At 43.0% G+C, this 16,681-nt stretch overlaps 1 protein-coding gene across 2 annotated transcripts in view; it reads right to left on the reverse strand.

Annotated features, from left to right (window-relative positions):
* TTF2 (transcription termination factor 2) overlaps window positions 1–16,681 on the reverse strand; it is a 43,647-nt gene continuing 26,966 nt past the window's right edge. For both annotated transcript variants that reach the window (XM_030583343.1, XM_030583352.1), the window contains 9 exons: window positions 16,337–16,428; window positions 13,577–13,662; window positions 12,716–12,843; window positions 9,693–9,863; window positions 8,376–8,434; window positions 5,671–5,824; window positions 3,189–3,271; window positions 1,063–1,137; window positions 1–376 (listed from right to left, as the gene is read on the reverse strand). In XM_030583343.1, coding sequence (XP_030439203.1) covers window positions 232–376; window positions 1,063–1,137; window positions 3,189–3,271; window positions 5,671–5,824; window positions 8,376–8,434; window positions 9,693–9,863; window positions 12,716–12,843; window positions 13,577–13,662; window positions 16,337–16,428 — 993 coding nt within the window. In that variant the 3' untranslated portion in view covers window positions 1–231. The remainder of the gene's footprint in view (window positions 377–1,062; window positions 1,138–3,188; window positions 3,272–5,670; window positions 5,825–8,375; window positions 8,435–9,692; window positions 9,864–12,715; window positions 12,844–13,576; window positions 13,663–16,336; window positions 16,429–16,681) is intronic.

Below are 16,681 nucleotides of genomic sequence, written 5' to 3' on the forward strand. Positions count from 1 at the left end.
TAAGTATTAAAACAATCTATAGTTTTATTGGTCTTTACTGTATACTGCTTCTAACTTGAATATAAAACAATTCAAAAATCCAGTAGCTTCTCCTCCTGGAGCAGTTTTTATAACAATTCCAGTTATTGTTCCCATAAGAACTAGCTACTTTAAATACAGGCCCTTTGTTGAAAATTCCTTGGTTTCCTCTAGGCACTGGATTGTGTTCAAGCTATTTGCTGTAAGAGGCAGTTAGATGCCAAAGAGAATTTTGAGGTCGGCCAGGGTGAGTTTGGTGATGGAGTCTCCTGTGCCCGACAGCACTTGTTGAGCCAGATCTTTCTTCTTGGTTTGGAGTTGAGAGATCTTTTCTTCCACTGTCTGCTCACAGACAAACCTAAAACCCAAAGCACCAGATCATCCTAATTTCTGGAAACATCAGCATTTCAAGCTTCCACCCCCTTTCAACTTCCAGTACTCACCTTGTTTTCAAGAAAAGAGGAGCAAATCATTTTCATAGTACCTCTCATCCAATGTCAGACTCACTCTGCAGCTACCACCATTTATCCTACTAAATGTTTATAGGTTTGTAATTTGAAACTTAAATTTTTAATTATAAGGAAAGAAATCTGAGTCCCTGACCAATCTCTCCTAGAATCATCGTTCTTATTGATATTAAGCGTTTCCAAAAGTAGAGGGCCACATTTGGAATCAAGAGTTTGAAGATCATATTAAACACATGGAACTATATTTGTCCATATAATGAGTGTCTGGATGAATGCAAATGGGCTGATGGCTGAATTGCACTCAGCAGTGGAGAGACCCAAGGCATTCATCAAGCTATTAAAGGAAAAGACCAGTATTGGGCTTCGACTTGCTGAAAATCAATTTCAGATCAGCAAATCAGGAGGCAAATTCCAGAAACATTCATACAACGCGGCCTCTGTAGCCTGTGCACAGCCCTGAAGTTCAGAAACAAACACCAAAGCAAGCCCATGTCACCCCTCATCGAAGCCAAGACTTTATAAGGCTGTTGCCTGCCACGTGCACTGCTAACTCGAGTTTAGAACAGCTGACCCTGACCTGTGTATCACCACATCATTCTTCTGCCCCACTCGGTATATACGGTCACATGCCTGATCTTCAAGTGCAGGATTCCTGCAAGGTAAGAAAACTGCTCAGACAGTCTAGTGGCTTGTTAATCTTAGAAACAATCAAGACAAGTCCTTATCCTCAGCTCGTGTATCCCTCTCCCCATTATTCCCTCTATACAAGAAACGTGACCTCCTCCCTAGCTCCCTTACTGTTCTGAATACCAGACAATGCACTGCAAATCAGATTCTCCCTACACCTCTGCTGAAGGTCTACCACCTTCCCCATTGCCGTTTGCATTACACACAGGAATTGCTATACCAGAAATCAGACCAGTGGTCGATATAGTCTCGTTTTTCTGTCTGATCATGGCCAGTACCAAGTGCTTCAAAGGAAGGTGCAAGAAACTGCATAATAAATAATAAGACTGGTTATAAATTTATACATCCTGATATTTTTTGATATAAAAAGGGACAATTTTTTCAATAATATTTTAAATGAAAAATGTATCCCTCTGTTTCACCAACTCTAGCGGACAGCTAAAGTATAACCTACCCATGACAGAAATGTCTTCCTTACCTTTATTGCTTAGTAGTTGGCTTATATCCTGAAGATTAAGAGGGGTTTTGTTTGTTTGTTTTTTTAAAGCTAGCTAATGCAACTATGGATGCTGTAATTATCCACTTAAATGTCAAACAGTTTGGCATCCTTAGCTCTTGCCTCAACATCTAGTGGCAAAGAATTCCAGAGGTTAATTGCACATTGGTAAAAAATAAGTACTTCCGTTTATCAATTTTTAAATCTGATGTCTTTCAATTGCATCAACTGCTCCTCTGTTCTTGTATTATGAGAAGGTAAGATGGGACAGGCTGATTTACCTTCTCTGTACCATTCTTTGTTTTTTGTTTGTTTCTCTCTACTGCATCCACTCTCATTCTTCTCTCTAAACTGAAGAGTGCAAATCCTTCCAGTCTCTCTGCACACAGGATTTTCTCTGTGCCTTTAATCATATTCTCTCTAGGTATCTACAAGACCATTCAATTTGTAAACTAGCTCTGAAATCCATCTATTTCTTCTCTACCCCCCCCACCACACACTGTTTTTTTGGAGATGGTATGGCCAGAACTGAACAGTCTTCTAGAGGAAGGTATACCACTGACTTACATAACAAAATTTTAATGTTCCTAGGGTTGCTCTGCATTCTATTCCTTATAGATCCTAACATTTGGTGGCATACTTTCATTAGATGTCACTGTGGCAAGCTTAATTCTTCCCCCCCGGCCCCCCAAGCAGTTAGCAACTTTGGAACTCTGCAACTTGTCTGAGTTGTTCAAATTATGCAATGCACGTTACCTCACACTTGTCAATATTAATATTCAAGTATCATTGAGTTACTATTCATATCACTTTGTTAGATCTCTTCAAAAGTTCCTTAAAAGTTTTCTCTAATCTTAGGTAATGATCATCTCTCATGCATTTGTACAACACCTAGCACAATGGGGCCCTGATTCATGACTGGGGCCTTTGGGCACTACCATAATACAAACAATAATTCTACTAAAAGTTACGATTGCTCCCCTACAGTCCTGTAATATAAGCAGCTGATTTATATGAAAGATTGCATATTTTTATTAGTAGCTCCAACACTCCATTCTCACATTCCTACAGACCTCTCCAGTCATGGTGACTGGCTGCTTTCTAAATCTGTCACTTATCAATTTGTTCCAAAACAAGCCCCTTGGCCTCAGATATTTTTATTTTCAGAACAGATTACTTCTGGGATTGGCACCTAATAGCTTTTGTGGTAAAGACTAAGCATTTATCCTCTGTGTTATTCTTATCCACTTTAATAGTTTGTTTTAGCTACCAAGTGGGGCTTTACTGGCATTTTTCACAGTACTGGGTGTCAGACTGGCCATGAGTTGAATTGTTCTTGAAAGATTCATTTGAAAAACATTTTTCCTTGACAGGCAAGTAATTTCAGGAATGGAAAAGTAGGATTATGTGTTTTACCATTCAACCAGATACATCCTTCTCTCTTGCAGTTTGTAAGCACTCATGTTACCCATGCTGAAATAAAGAGCCAGTCTACCCTCAAAGTTTCCATCTCACTTTACCAGTGCATGTCAAGAAGGAAGAGGTGGTTTCCTCCAATTAAGTTAAGGCCAACGCCTCCAGCCAGGAGCGAGATCAACATCACCTTCAACAAAGAACAAGTCAGAAAGACAGGTTACTTTCATAGATTCATCTATTCCAAGGCCAAAAGGGAATGTTGTGATCATCTAGGTTGACCTCTTGTATAATAGACGCCATTGAACTTGCCCAAATTAATTTCTAGAGCAGATCTTTTAGAAAAACATCCAATCCTGATTTAAAAATGGCCAGTGATGGAGAATCCACCACAACTCTCGGTAAATTGTTCCAATGGTTAATTACTCTCACTGTTCAAAATGTACATCTTATTTCCAGTCTGAATTTGTCTAACTGCAACTTCCAGCCATTGGATCCTGTTATACCTTTCTCTGCTAGACTGAAGGGTCCATTATTAAATATTTGTTCCCCATCTAGATACTTATATAATCAAGTCACCCCTTAACCTTATTTTTGTTAAACTAAATTAAATAGACTCAAAGAGCTCAGTCTATCACTATACGGCAGGTTTTCTAATCCTTCAATAATTTTGTGGCTCTTCTCTGAGCCCTCCCCAACGTATCAACTTCCTTCTTGAATTGTGGGCAACAGAACTGGATACAGTATTCCAGCAGTGGTGGAGCCAGTGCAAATATAGAGTTAAAATATCTCTGCTTTAAGGGGTCCATTCACAAACAAGTTAATGCCCCATTTAATCTAGATTTTGGTTCTAGACAGATTACACTGACTGCCTTGTCTGTGTATATTTAGTGCAGCAGAACTTGGATTGACAACCCTGGAGACTGAACCTATCTGCAAGACTGAACAGCCTAGAGAGCACTAGGGCAGACTTCCCCCATGCATCACTATATTTCTCCTGATTGGGAGGGATGACCTCTAAGTGTGAAGGAAGTTCCATTACCATCCATTTTGTGAGTTTTGGCAATGTGGATCTCCTATGCACTAGGAAATGGATCAATACCTCCTCTAACTCATCTCACTGAGGACACTAACAGTCAGACCATAGAGATCAAGAGATGACTGCTAGATCGGGGGACCTAATAACTGCTTGTTTGAGGGAAGCTGATATCCTGCACTGCTTTAACATCTCCACCAGCAGGGGACCCAGTGCCATTTGGTTTGAGGTTACAAACTGCATGAAGCAAAGATCCATTTTGCAGATACCAGCCTGTGGCTCTCCCAAACCTCCAGTAAGACTGTCTCCACTAGCACTTTTGTGGGTAAAATTTTTGTCAGTTAGGGGTGTGAAAAAACATCCCCCAGACTGACGTAAGTTTCACTGACAAAAGTGCCGGTGTGGACAGTGCTATGTCAGCAGGAGATGGTCTCCTGCTCACACAGCTAAAGCCGCTTGTTGGAGATGATTCAGTTATGCCGGCAGAAGAGCTCTCTCCCATTGGAATAGAGCGGCTACACGGGAGACCTTACAGTGGTGCAGCTGTGCCACTGTAAGGTCTGTAGTGTAGACATGGCCTTAGACTAGTTGAAATGTCATCAGATTCATTGTGGCATTTGCCCCTTCCAAACACGGATTTACACTAGTGGGAACAGCCAGTCCAGTTTGAATTGCAGAAACTTCCACAAAATGTTTAGAAAAAATAATGTGCACAGAGAAATGTTCAACCTGCACTCAGACTACCCAGCCATCTGAAGTTCCAGTAGACAGAATTTCAGAAGCTGTCATAGATGAGATGGAAATCTTCATCTCCAAACTGCCATGGCATTGGATTTTTTTTTTTTTTTTAATTTTGGCCCAATCTCAATGAGCCAGTTACAAATGTCTCAATTGGATCACTCCATTTTAGACAGAGGTGAAGTGTGAATTCTCCTCCACCAACTTAGCATCCTTGTCCTCAGACTTGGATCAGCATGTGAAGTCTAATAAACACTGTAGTGTTCATTTGGCTCTGTTTATAAGTGAACCTAACATACGCCTCCCTTCCATAAATCTGTGGTAGGTGACTGAACTGAGGTTTTGCATGAAGTACCACATGTACTGGGAGAAGAGGCTGTAGGGAACAATCCTACAATGGCTCCCATGTCATGGGAGTAGCATGACCCAATACATCTTTGATGTCATCAATCTGCAGTGGGGTAAGCTAGGAAGAGTTTCTGCCTGATGTGAATTGCCTACCCCACAGGCTCCCAATCTTGCAGATACAGTTTAATGTTAACAGAGACTTTGGTATGATTGGGTACCAGCAAGCCTTTAACTTGCCTGAGAGCCAGGCATTCTTAAAATGGAAGATTAAAGTATAACACCAAATAGTGTCTATACCAGAACTGCTCCCATTTACGGACACCTGGCTTTTAGAGCTACACTCTCCCACCACGAACACACATCTTGATGCCTGATATAGAAACTGGCCCAGCAAATCCAATCATAAAGTAACTACTCCAGCTATTAATAAGTGCATTGAACACAGCTTTCCTGATCCCAGTTCATACCCGAGGCCCTTTGGGATTGTTATTGAACTCTTCCACCAAATCCATCCTTTGCTTAGGATTGACAGAGCCATCCACTGTAGCATACTTCAGCCCTTGACGCTTGAGGTGCACTGCCACAATCTTCAACATGCTAGTCCACTGAGATACAATGACACTGAAGATAGACAGAGTCCAAAGCAAGCATCAGATATATTGCAACAACCCTACAATGATAGTGTCTTGCCCTCAACACATTAAGAGTGAATTAAATCTGTTTATCTTCTCTATCTTAGGGTTTAACCTATCACCATAATATGTGAGTGCTTCCCACCAAAATCAACAGCAAAGTCCCTAGAGGGACTTTATGGAATCAGCCTCTCTTTCCTTTTTGGGGTCAAAACTCTGCTTGAGGTAGGTCAGCTTTTTAGATTGGAGGGGGAGGGAGGATTTAATGGTAGAAAGGTGCTTGTTGCATGTCATTCTTATACTGGAAAGGCTTTTTGAAGGCAGATTTGCAGTGTTCCCTACAAGACAATCACACTCAGGATTCACCTGATCTAGTCTGGAAATTTATCCTATAAGTGGCTTACATTCAAGATGGAGATGAGGTATCTGAGCAGCGACTGCTGCTGTGCATTCTAGAAATCCAGAACTGTATTATCAGACCTAGCAGACACTTGATTTGCATGTGCAATTCCGGCTGCTGTGCCTGGAAGTCAGGTAAGCACATGGGCATACATAAATCAATTTCTTCCTCATACATCTGAGTGTCAAAAAAAAAAATAAAAAAAAAAAAAATCAGGCATCAGTTTCCAGCTGGAGCAGGCAGTGACTATTCCTTTTTAGTAACAACCTGACCAAAGAGCAAGGGGTGACTAAACGGCAATCTCACCTCCAGCAAGTGGCCATTGAGCACAGTGTGTTTATTCTGAGGCAGAAAGACTATGCAAGCTGTTTCTCACTACAGTCAGAGATCCTTCCATAAGACTATTCTGACACACAGTCTGGAGATTTCCCACCAAGCCTGCACCAAACATTAACTATTCTAGAACAGTCCATTGCAAAGAGTTTCTCCGGTATTTTCAGATGCGTGACCCTTTTAATAGGATGCCCAAATCCTGCATTTAGATATTTAGATCAGATCTTTGGAGCACCAGTGAGGTATTCAGAAGCACGGGTGCTAATCTCAGCATATGAATATATATTTCTGAAGAACGGTTACAATTGCTCCTACATTCTATTCTAATGGGTTCTTAGGAGGCACACACCTCTGTGGGATCCGAACACTTACATGCACCATTTAGGGATTAAACTGAACCAGTCTTCCCTTCTCCCACCCATACTTGCTCTTTGGCACTTCATATAATAAAGAAAATTATCTCCCACAAGTTACAGATCACGGAGTTCCTCCCTCAAGTCTCTTGTGAGAGAATCAGATGGCTTATTTGAAAGATTCTGCACCGCCCCGTGTCAGTCTTGTGTCCTCCCACACACCAGACCTTGCCTCACATTGTAAATCACCGTTTCCCAACATGAGATACATGTCCCCCTGGGAGGTGTGAAGGACTGGCTGGAGGGCCATGGAAGACTTACACATTAAGATTTGTAGCAGTTCAGCAACAAGATTATTTTCATTTTCCTGAAGTGGGGCTTTGAGAAATGCTGACTTAAGCACAGATTTACCCCATCCCATGATTTTTTAATTTTATAAGTATTTTCTCCTAGATTCTTTGGTATGATCAAAATAATTCTATTATATCCAAGAGAATATTGCCCACCTGGTTTTCAGATCGCCTCAAATACTCTCCACACACATTAATCCCGATTTCACATCCACCTAGTTTCCCAACCACTTTCAAAGTCTCTCCTCCTCCAAATCTCCTCTTTGAGCTTCCTGCGTGCTTTCACACACGGCCGACAATTTGAAATGTTGTAATACTGGGGTGTAGTGGGGTGGCTTCCCAACTCCAGTGGAAAAGGGTTAAAAAGTCAGCCCTGGGAGAAGGTTGGGGCTGAGAGCTGCTAAGCTGGACTGCTTGGGGAAGTGGCCGCAGCTGGGCCATGCCCCAATCAGGCCACAGCTGGCCCGTATAAAAAGGCTGAGACAGAGACCCAGAAGTCTCACTCTCCAGGCTGAGGGAGAGCAGGGCCTGGCTGCCTGCAAAGAGGGTACTGGGAGTGAAGCAGGGCTGGGCAGAGCCAGAGGATCAGCAGAGCTCCAGGCTGGCTACTCCCCAGGCTGCAGGGCATGGTCCAAGGCCCCCAGAGGTACTTGGACGCAGGCAAAGGCAGCAGGTCCGAACCCCCTTGCCTATGAGGAGTGGCTTTTACACTGCAGTCTGCCCCAGGGAGCAAGGGCTTAGTGATGACAGGCAGTAGCCCAGACTGAGGCAAGGTGGGGATTAGAAGGTTGGGGGTTCCCCAGAGAGGGGAGGCCCTGAGACTGTGGGAGGTATTGCCAGGGGGCAGCCCCAGGGTAAAGGGGCACTGGGGTCCAGGAGGGACACGGGGCCAGCTACAAGCAGGACACCGGCCTGCAGATGGCAGTCTGGGTCAAAAGAGCCAATTCCCTGAGATGACCAGCAGGAGGTGCTGCATGGGTGAGTCCTGCACCTTTACATGGGGACATTTCATTTTCTGAGAGGGTTCTGTATCAGATCATCTTACCCATTCTTCCCCATGCCCACAAACATGCACCCCAGAAAGAGAGGCATTACCACACTTACCTCTTCTGGGATTTTGAGTGACTTTGGATAGTCTTCAGTTCAGCCAATAGATGCGATAGCTGCAGGAAAAGTAGTTAGTCGACTTGCTGTGGAGCCAGAAGGCAGCCTGCACTTTACCACTGGACACACAGAAAAGGCTGAATCCAGACTTAAGTGAGGTCTTCCGCTTGGCTGCCTGAGATAGCTTCACAGGATGTTAACTGATGCTTTGTAAACCTGATTTTTGCCTTCATATACAAACTTACACTATTTTAAAGAGTTAGTAATCCACAGACACTTGGTTTAGGTAAGTCAATGGCTCTCAACCTTTCCAGACTACTGTACCTCTTTCAGGAGTCTGATTTATCTTGTGTACCCCCAACCTTCACCTCACTTAAAAACAACTTGCTTCCAAAATCAGACATAAAAATACATAGTGTCACAGCACACTGTTACTGAAAAATTGCTCACTTCCTCATTTTTACCAGGTAGTTATAAAATGAATCAATTGGAATAGAAATATTGTACTGACATTTCAGTGTATAGTATAGTAGAGGACTATAAACAAGTCACCGTCTGCATGAAATTTGAGTTTGTACTGACTTTGCTAGTGCTTTTTATGTAACCTGTTGTAAAACTAGGCAAATATCTAGATGAGTTGATGGACCCCCGGAAGACCTCTATGTACCGGTATTGGTAGGCATACTCCTGGTTGAGAACCACTGAGGTACGTTACATTGAGTAAAAAATGTAAGTGTTCACTATATGATGTTGCAAAAGGGTAATTTAACTCTGCAAAAGCAACTAAGTTGTAATTCGCCCCTGTAACTTTTTACTGTAGCTACTGTGACTTTTAGAGAAGTCTTAGCTAGTAACAGTAATAAGACCACATGACATCAAGAGTTACAATCATGTTTTGTAGCAATCAAACTTCCCATGTAGACCCAGGCTAATATGCTTCCCTTCTCCCACCCGTTATCTAAAGGTTTTAGGGACCACTTTGCTGCCACCTCCCTTCCTCTACTTAGAAGCTCTGTACAGTCTCAAGGGTCTAATGTTGGAGATAGGCATTGAGAGTCCACCAGCATGGTAGATCCTGTGTCTCCTGGTGGCTTTGTTGCAGGTACTCTTCTCTTACAGCCTCCTATGCAATTTAACAGTATTGAACCTCCCTGAAAAGGATTCATCTGTACATTCATCTACCCATGCCCAAACTGCTGACCCACCCACCTAGGCAACTGTAAACATATCACGGTATCAGAATTCACTTAAAAAAAAATACAGGAAAATGCTGAAATCTAGGCCTCCCAAGAGGTGACAGAACCACAGCCAGCATACTTTGGTGCTTTCTCTGGTGATGTCAAAGAGATCCATGCTGAAAGCCTTGCCATTGAGATAGACGGTAGATTTTGGGTCGGGACCTTGGAGTTCTGACAAAGTCAGAGCACTGAGGTGTTCTTCCAGGGAAAGAGAGAGGCCTTCACTGTTCAAGTTAGCTTGGTCCAGGGCCTGCAAAAGAGTAAATAAGCAGATATAGTAAGGAATGAGAGCCACATACACACCAGCAGATAGTAACCAGAAAGCATCATCTGCATGCTATTAGCAGAACTTCGAGCATCGCTTAGGGACTATTCTCCTCCCTGGGCTGCAAACCCACAAGATGGAGCTGCTTCTTATAATCAGAAGATAAAGCCATGCTCTATCTCCAAATCATAGTTGAAATACAGAGTTTAGAGCAGTGGTCTCCAAACTTTTTTGATCACGCACCCCTATCAGTAAAAAAAATTTGAGCACGCATCCCTTGCTGCGCCAGCTCTACCGTTTTTGCCGAAGCTCCCCCCACCCTCCAAAAAAAAAAAAAAAAAAAAAAAAAAGTGCTTCTCCTGCTACACACCCCTAAGGATCCTCTTGCACTCTACTTTGGAGGCCACTGGTTTAGAGAGTGGTGAAGCAGTCTATAGCACTTCACCCCTGAAGCCTCCCTATAAGATGGGTACACTTTAGCCCCATTTTACAGATGGGGAAATTGAGGTAGAAGGAATGTTGGACAAGTTCTAAGGGGATTGGTGTTGGACCTGGGAATGGAACTCATAAGTGTGGCCTATAGAACTTTACCATGTGATCTGTGCCAGCTACTTTTATCTTAAATCTGAAAGGTGAAAACCACAAGAAATTATGGCCTAACATGAAAGATGCTGCAATCCGCTCCATATTACACAAGTCAGGTGTGGCACCTGGCCTCTTGGCAAGTTATTCAGTTATGGAGGCCACATCTGCAATGTTCAGTGCTTAACCAGCTCTTTAATGCAGCCTATTGCAGACCTATAATACTTTGTAACCAGGAATTTCTAAAACATTGCCCTAACTTCATTTTGCATACATGCCAGTACCAAATGGCATACACGTCCTCACCAGATCAAGGATTGTGTCGTTCACAAGCATGACACTTCAATAAGTGACCAAGGTAGCAGTAAAGGTCAGCAAATAAAAGATCACGTCACAGATTGGGCAATATGACTCTTACTCTGATTCTAGTAAGACTGTTTCTACAATGCAGTGTTCAGACCTCAATACAAGAAAGACTAACAGGTGGATTCAGAGAAGGAAAATAAAATGATTAGTTTACAGAAAAAAATTAGTAGCCAACTAAACTGGCTAAGACTAGGAGCGAAGAGAGGCACAATAACAGTCAAATATTTGCCAAAACAAACACCAAGGATGGAGAAGAATTTAAGAGAAATTTAAAGGGAAAAAGTATGGCCTGAACATCAGGAAATGTTTCCTATTAGGTTTTTGCTAGTTTCTTTCAAATATTCTGCAAAAACTGGTTTGGTTCAAAAAAGAGCACACTTCTCCTTTACCTTATGAGTTTGCTGTGATACTGGCAGACCAGGTGCCAGCTCACGGCCAGGCCCCTACATTTCACTGAACACTGACAAGTGTATAGTTGGAATCAGACTGGCTCACCTGTGTGTTAGTATTGTTAAAATAGGAATTAGATTCATAAGCATGTGTTTAGAATTACAAAATGCTCAGAGGTTGCTGCATGTATTCATCTTATTTATAAACCTCTGTATGCCATATTGTAAGGTTATAGTAAGTGTCTGCATTGTAATGGTCTGTAACTGTAAGTCAAACAGGAAAGGAGCATTAATTAATGTAGAAATGCTGGCTTCCTACAGGTGTTAGGTCCTGCCCCCGAAGAAGGTCCATTGAACCCAAATGAGCCATTGTGAAACAAAGAAAAAAGACTTTGATTGCTCCCTTCCACCCCCATGAAGAGGAGATTTGCAGGTGGATTTGTCCCATCAGCTTGAACTCTGGGGGAAGGGAACAAAAACCACTGACAAGAAAGAACTGTCTCTGTATGCTGCTTGAACTTTGAGGGGTGAAGATTTCTAAGCATAAGCAAGGGATCCACAGCTGGGTTAGCTCCAGAGAACTTACAGAGCTTGCTTATTACCGCAGTTTCTATAACTTTGTGTAACCTAAAACTAACTCATTTGTGTGTGTATATTTACCTTGTAAATAAACTCTTATTTTTCTTAGCTAAGAAATCTTTAGTTAATTTATTATAGGATTGGCTACAAGTGTCACCTTTGATAGAGGACTGACCTGGGGTAAGTGACTGGTCCTTTGGGACTGGGAGTGTCCTGAATATTATTGTGACTTTTGGAATAAGGGACCATCTATCACAAAGGCAAGTTTGCAAGTGTGACAAGACAGACCGGAGTACTCAAGGACTCCATGTTAAGGCTGTCACAGCACTTGAGGAGATCACACTTGACACTTGGTTGGTGAAATCTACCTATAAAACTCACAACCAGTTTGGGGTTGGTGCCCTGCTTCTCCACAGTCTGCCTTGAGGTTGGTTCTCATGCTTGTGAGCCACTGCAGCCAGCTTGATATTTGTATATTAATATAAATCGCCCATAAACTTACTCAGACAGCCCCCAATCCCAATCCTACTGCAAAACCCTAGAGTCGTTACTTACAGATAAACTAACCACTGAAACGCAGCCACCTCTGAGTTGGACAGCAACATGACAACATTTCAATAATGTGGCCAATTAAAATGAAAGGAAAATGTGTGATCTGGCCAGGATGCTGGTGGGGGCTGGGGGGGGTGGGATTTAATGCCAACCATGATGGGAAACTGGACTGACCTCAGAGGGAAGAATGCTCCCAAATGAGTTACCAACATAAACCTCCTCCTGTACCTGAGAGTTCTTTGGAAGTTCCATTCAAGGAATTAGAGAGCTGACATGTACAGGCAAAATTGCTCTGTGCTCTGATCAAGTGCTTCTAAAATGATTCATTCTACAAACCACATTAATCACAGTACAAGGCTGCATGATTACCACTTTTAGTAAGGAAAGATGGCAGCAGCACTGGCGGAGTCTCAACAACATGGACAAGACGTGGACAGTACTTGAGATGTGAGAGTCACTTTGGGAATCCTTTCGAGTGGCTCCAAATTCTTGTACTACTATTAGGAAGGAAGAAAATACAGAAAGCATTCAGAGGCATATCAAGGCAGCAGCTCTACCAGTCAGTCATATTTCAACAAGAGGAAATGAAAAGTAGCAGCAGTTCAGCATGAAATTTGTGTAGGAACATACCAAGCCCAGCAAAACACAAGACATCAAGAAGCAAGAGATTACATAAATTATGTTAACACTTTGTACTTCTGTTAAACCTTTCATTAATCCTCAGCACCCTTGTTTGAGCAGATATTGTACCCATTTCAGAGAGGAGGAAATGGAGGCCCAAAGAAGTTAAGTGACTTGCCCAACACCAGTGTGAAAAGGACTTGGGAGTCCTGAATCAGTCCCCAGGTCTAACCACTACAATACACTGCTCACACCACCACCTTCCACACCAGTTCTTTGTTGTAACTTGCACCACACCTCCTTTTTTTACCCAGAGCAAACAGATATGCAGCATACAGAGAGCCCTATACCTTAAAGGTGAGCCTGGCAATAGCACTGCCAGAAGAAGGCTTTGCAGACACACTCCAAACCTTCCCCCTGCATATTCTATAGCAACACTCTTCACAAGGGCAGCAGTCAAGCTGTTTTCCAAAGAAGAGCCCCAAGGTGCTGAGAACTCAGGAGTCATAGCTCTCACTCTCTGCGCTGCTCTATCTCAATTTTAAGGGAGAATTTCCTCAATTTAAAAAACCGCTCCCCGCAGAACATTTCTGCAGCCTCTATTCTAACCTTTATCAAATGGGTTAGCACCAGAGTACTCTCCGCAATAACTCTTCTGCTCTTCTTGTCTCTTTAAGTAGGACTGAAGTGTTGACCTGGCAAAAATGAAATACAGCAGGGTTACGCAAGGGAGAAATTAGACATAACTATTTAGACACAGCCTGTGTCCCACAAACAGTTTACAATCTAAGCCAGTGGTCCCCAAACTTTTTACCTCATGCCTCCCCTTACCCGTGTCCGCTGCCCCCTCTAAGCTGGGGCTGAGTGCAGGGTCGCGGCTCCAGGAATGAGGGATGCAGACAGGGGTAAGGGGATGAGGCTGGGACCACAGCTGGGGGGGCGGAGAGGGCAGGGGGGGAATGCCTTGGGGCCAGGAGCAGAGCCTCAGCCAGCATCTAGGGCCAGGGGGCACTCCCTCCCCACCCCCTGTGGAGGCTAGCCCAGGCCCTAGCCCCACCCCCGAATATTCCTCTGGACGCCCCCAGGGGGATGGGGTGCGCCCCACAGTTCAGGGACCTCTAAGTACCGGAGTGAGGATGGAGAAACAAGATGAGCTTTACCAGTGAGCAAGTTATAATGTCTCTAGTTAATGCTATTATGTTGTGATTCACCTTCAAGGGAATCCCATGTCAGAGTTTCAGACAAACAGGTAAGGCTGGAATGGAGATCTACTTTATAAAGCACGATAGGAAGAATGCTCACCATCAACAAATACCCAAATAACCTCATTTTTCTAGGAATGCAAGGCCCAACGGATAATGTTTTGTGCAAAATACGAATGAACACACTCTGGAGAAAGATATTCAACTGGAGGGAAAGACCTGGAATGTGGTGATGCTGCAAGAGAGGTAGTTGCAATAGTGGGTAGCAAGTTAGAAACTGGTTTGTGACAATGCAATTTTGGGTTGTGTACACAGAAGCTTGTCATGATGCAAGGAGGAGAAAAGCCCTTCTATATATAGTTCTTTGGCACAACAGCATCTGAATACTGCATCCACGGCAGCAAAGAGTATCAGTGGGTTGGACGGACTGACTTGAATAAAGATTTAAAAATCTGCGTATTTATAACTTGGATAAACAACAAGCCCAGGGAGTTAGAGCATAGTCTTCAACTATTTGAGGAGTATAAAGACCATGGACAGAGAAAAATTAGCCTTGTTGACACAGACCTTTTGGAGGCTTGTGGAGGTGTCACAAGGTAGAAGTCCTCCAAAACAGGTGGGACCATGGAGGACATTCAGATCATTAGCAAGGGTCTGGCAGAGAGGGACTGAAGACAACTAGGATGTTACCTGCAAAGTTGAGGAAGTCCAAGAGGCTTGTCTACATTATACTCTTCTGGGAAACTGACAGTCTGCATCTTTATGTTCACCACTTTTACAAAACTATGATAAATCTCGGACAAATTATGCCTTCTGAGGTATCATTTGAAAGCTCATAATCTGCTGAATATTACTGTTCTGGTAAAATGTGTAGAAATATTGTATGTAAAGTTATAATATTCTACTGTATGACTTTACTCAGACATGTTCCTGCTTTAGGGAAACAGCTTCAAACTAGTTCCCCAGAGACAAAAGGCTAGCCAGCACCTCAACCAGGTGTACGCATAATCAAATGGACTATCACCTGATTAAGCGGCCATTCTTTGGCAGGAAGAAGGCTGTGAGTGAGAAATTTACCTCTTGGCAATGGAACAGCTATGGAACAGCTGGGAGTTCCCATGGAAACAGGTATAAAAATGAGGAAAAAAGTTATAAAAGTGAACAACAGAAGCCCAGAATCACCTCTCCTCTCATGGCATCAACAATGTTTGAAAGACAAAAGAAGCATAGTTGAACTAGGGGAGGAGTCCTGGCTGGAGGTATCTAGCCAGATTGCTGTCTGCACGTTGTAAGCGAAAGCTTGTTGCTTTAAATTCACTTAGCTTGCTAAGTTAGGTATTAGCTTCCATTTAACCTTTTATTTCTTTGTAACCAATTCTGACTTTTATGTCTCATTACTCTTAAATCACTTAAAATCCATCTTTCTGTACCTAAACTTGTTTTATGTAAACCCATGTGTTTGGAATTTAGTGTTTGGGAAATGCCATTTGAGATAACAAGCTATTTGCATATTATTTTCTATGAATGAAATGATTAAGTTTATATGGGCTTGTACTGTCCAGAAGGAAAGAGCAGGGCTGTACAAGACGCACATGTCTGGGGACAAGTCCGGAACTGGGAATTTGCTGGTGTCACTCTGCAATACAATTCAGGGGTGGCTGGCTAAGGGCACTCATATAACTCACCTGAGAATAGCTTACATGCTAGAGGCTGTGTGAGAGCCGTCCAGGAGTGGCCGCTCTCACAGCAAAGCAGTGTAAAAGGCACCCCAGGCTGTTTAACAGTCCAGTACCCTGGGTAATGTCACAGAAATTTCTCACCATTTTACACTGACATTCAGGGTGGTAATACAAAGGGCACAGGCAGTCAGAGGAGTTTTGCAATCTGCTCCTAGCAGTGTTGAACAACATGGGGGTAAAAACACCAATGATCTGCTTATACTAGTGATCCCATTGTTACAACAATGTTGGAGCTGTAATGATGGGACTGCCAAGGTAGGAGGAGATTTCCAAATAGCATATAGCATATACACAGTCAGACATTATTTGGAAAGCAGAATTTGCCCAGACAGTCCACTCCTGGCTTAATAAAATTTCACTGTAAGATGAAAACAAGAATGGGAAAGGATGGGAAGTTAACATCTTCCCGCCTTCTCAGACACTCATACCTTGATCTTGCAAAGAGCACATTGTACACAGACTGCTCATCTTCTGAGAGTTTTAACTGGTGCAACTGAGTGTGTCGCTCAGGCAGAGATACCTAGAGAGAACAAACAGAGTCAGTCATTTACCATGTAAAGATTTCAGGAAGCCCCATGATCACTGCTGATTCCTGCAGCTTCATTGAACCTAACATCACCAAACAACATATGCAAGACTCTGCTGTCTCAGAGATCACACAGCTTGTCTTTCCCCAGGTCAGATGGCCCAGGACTGCTCTGCAGGCAACATGCTCAGCTCCTTGGGAAGAAATCTTTCACACTGCTGTGGACAGAATGCTGAAGCCCGTTTGG

The sequence above is a fragment of the Gopherus evgoodei genome, chromosome 1, assembly GCF_007399415.2.
Source record: "Gopherus evgoodei ecotype Sinaloan lineage chromosome 1, rGopEvg1_v1.p, whole genome shotgun sequence".
Lineage (NCBI taxonomy): Eukaryota > Metazoa > Chordata > Testudines > Testudinidae > Gopherus > Gopherus evgoodei.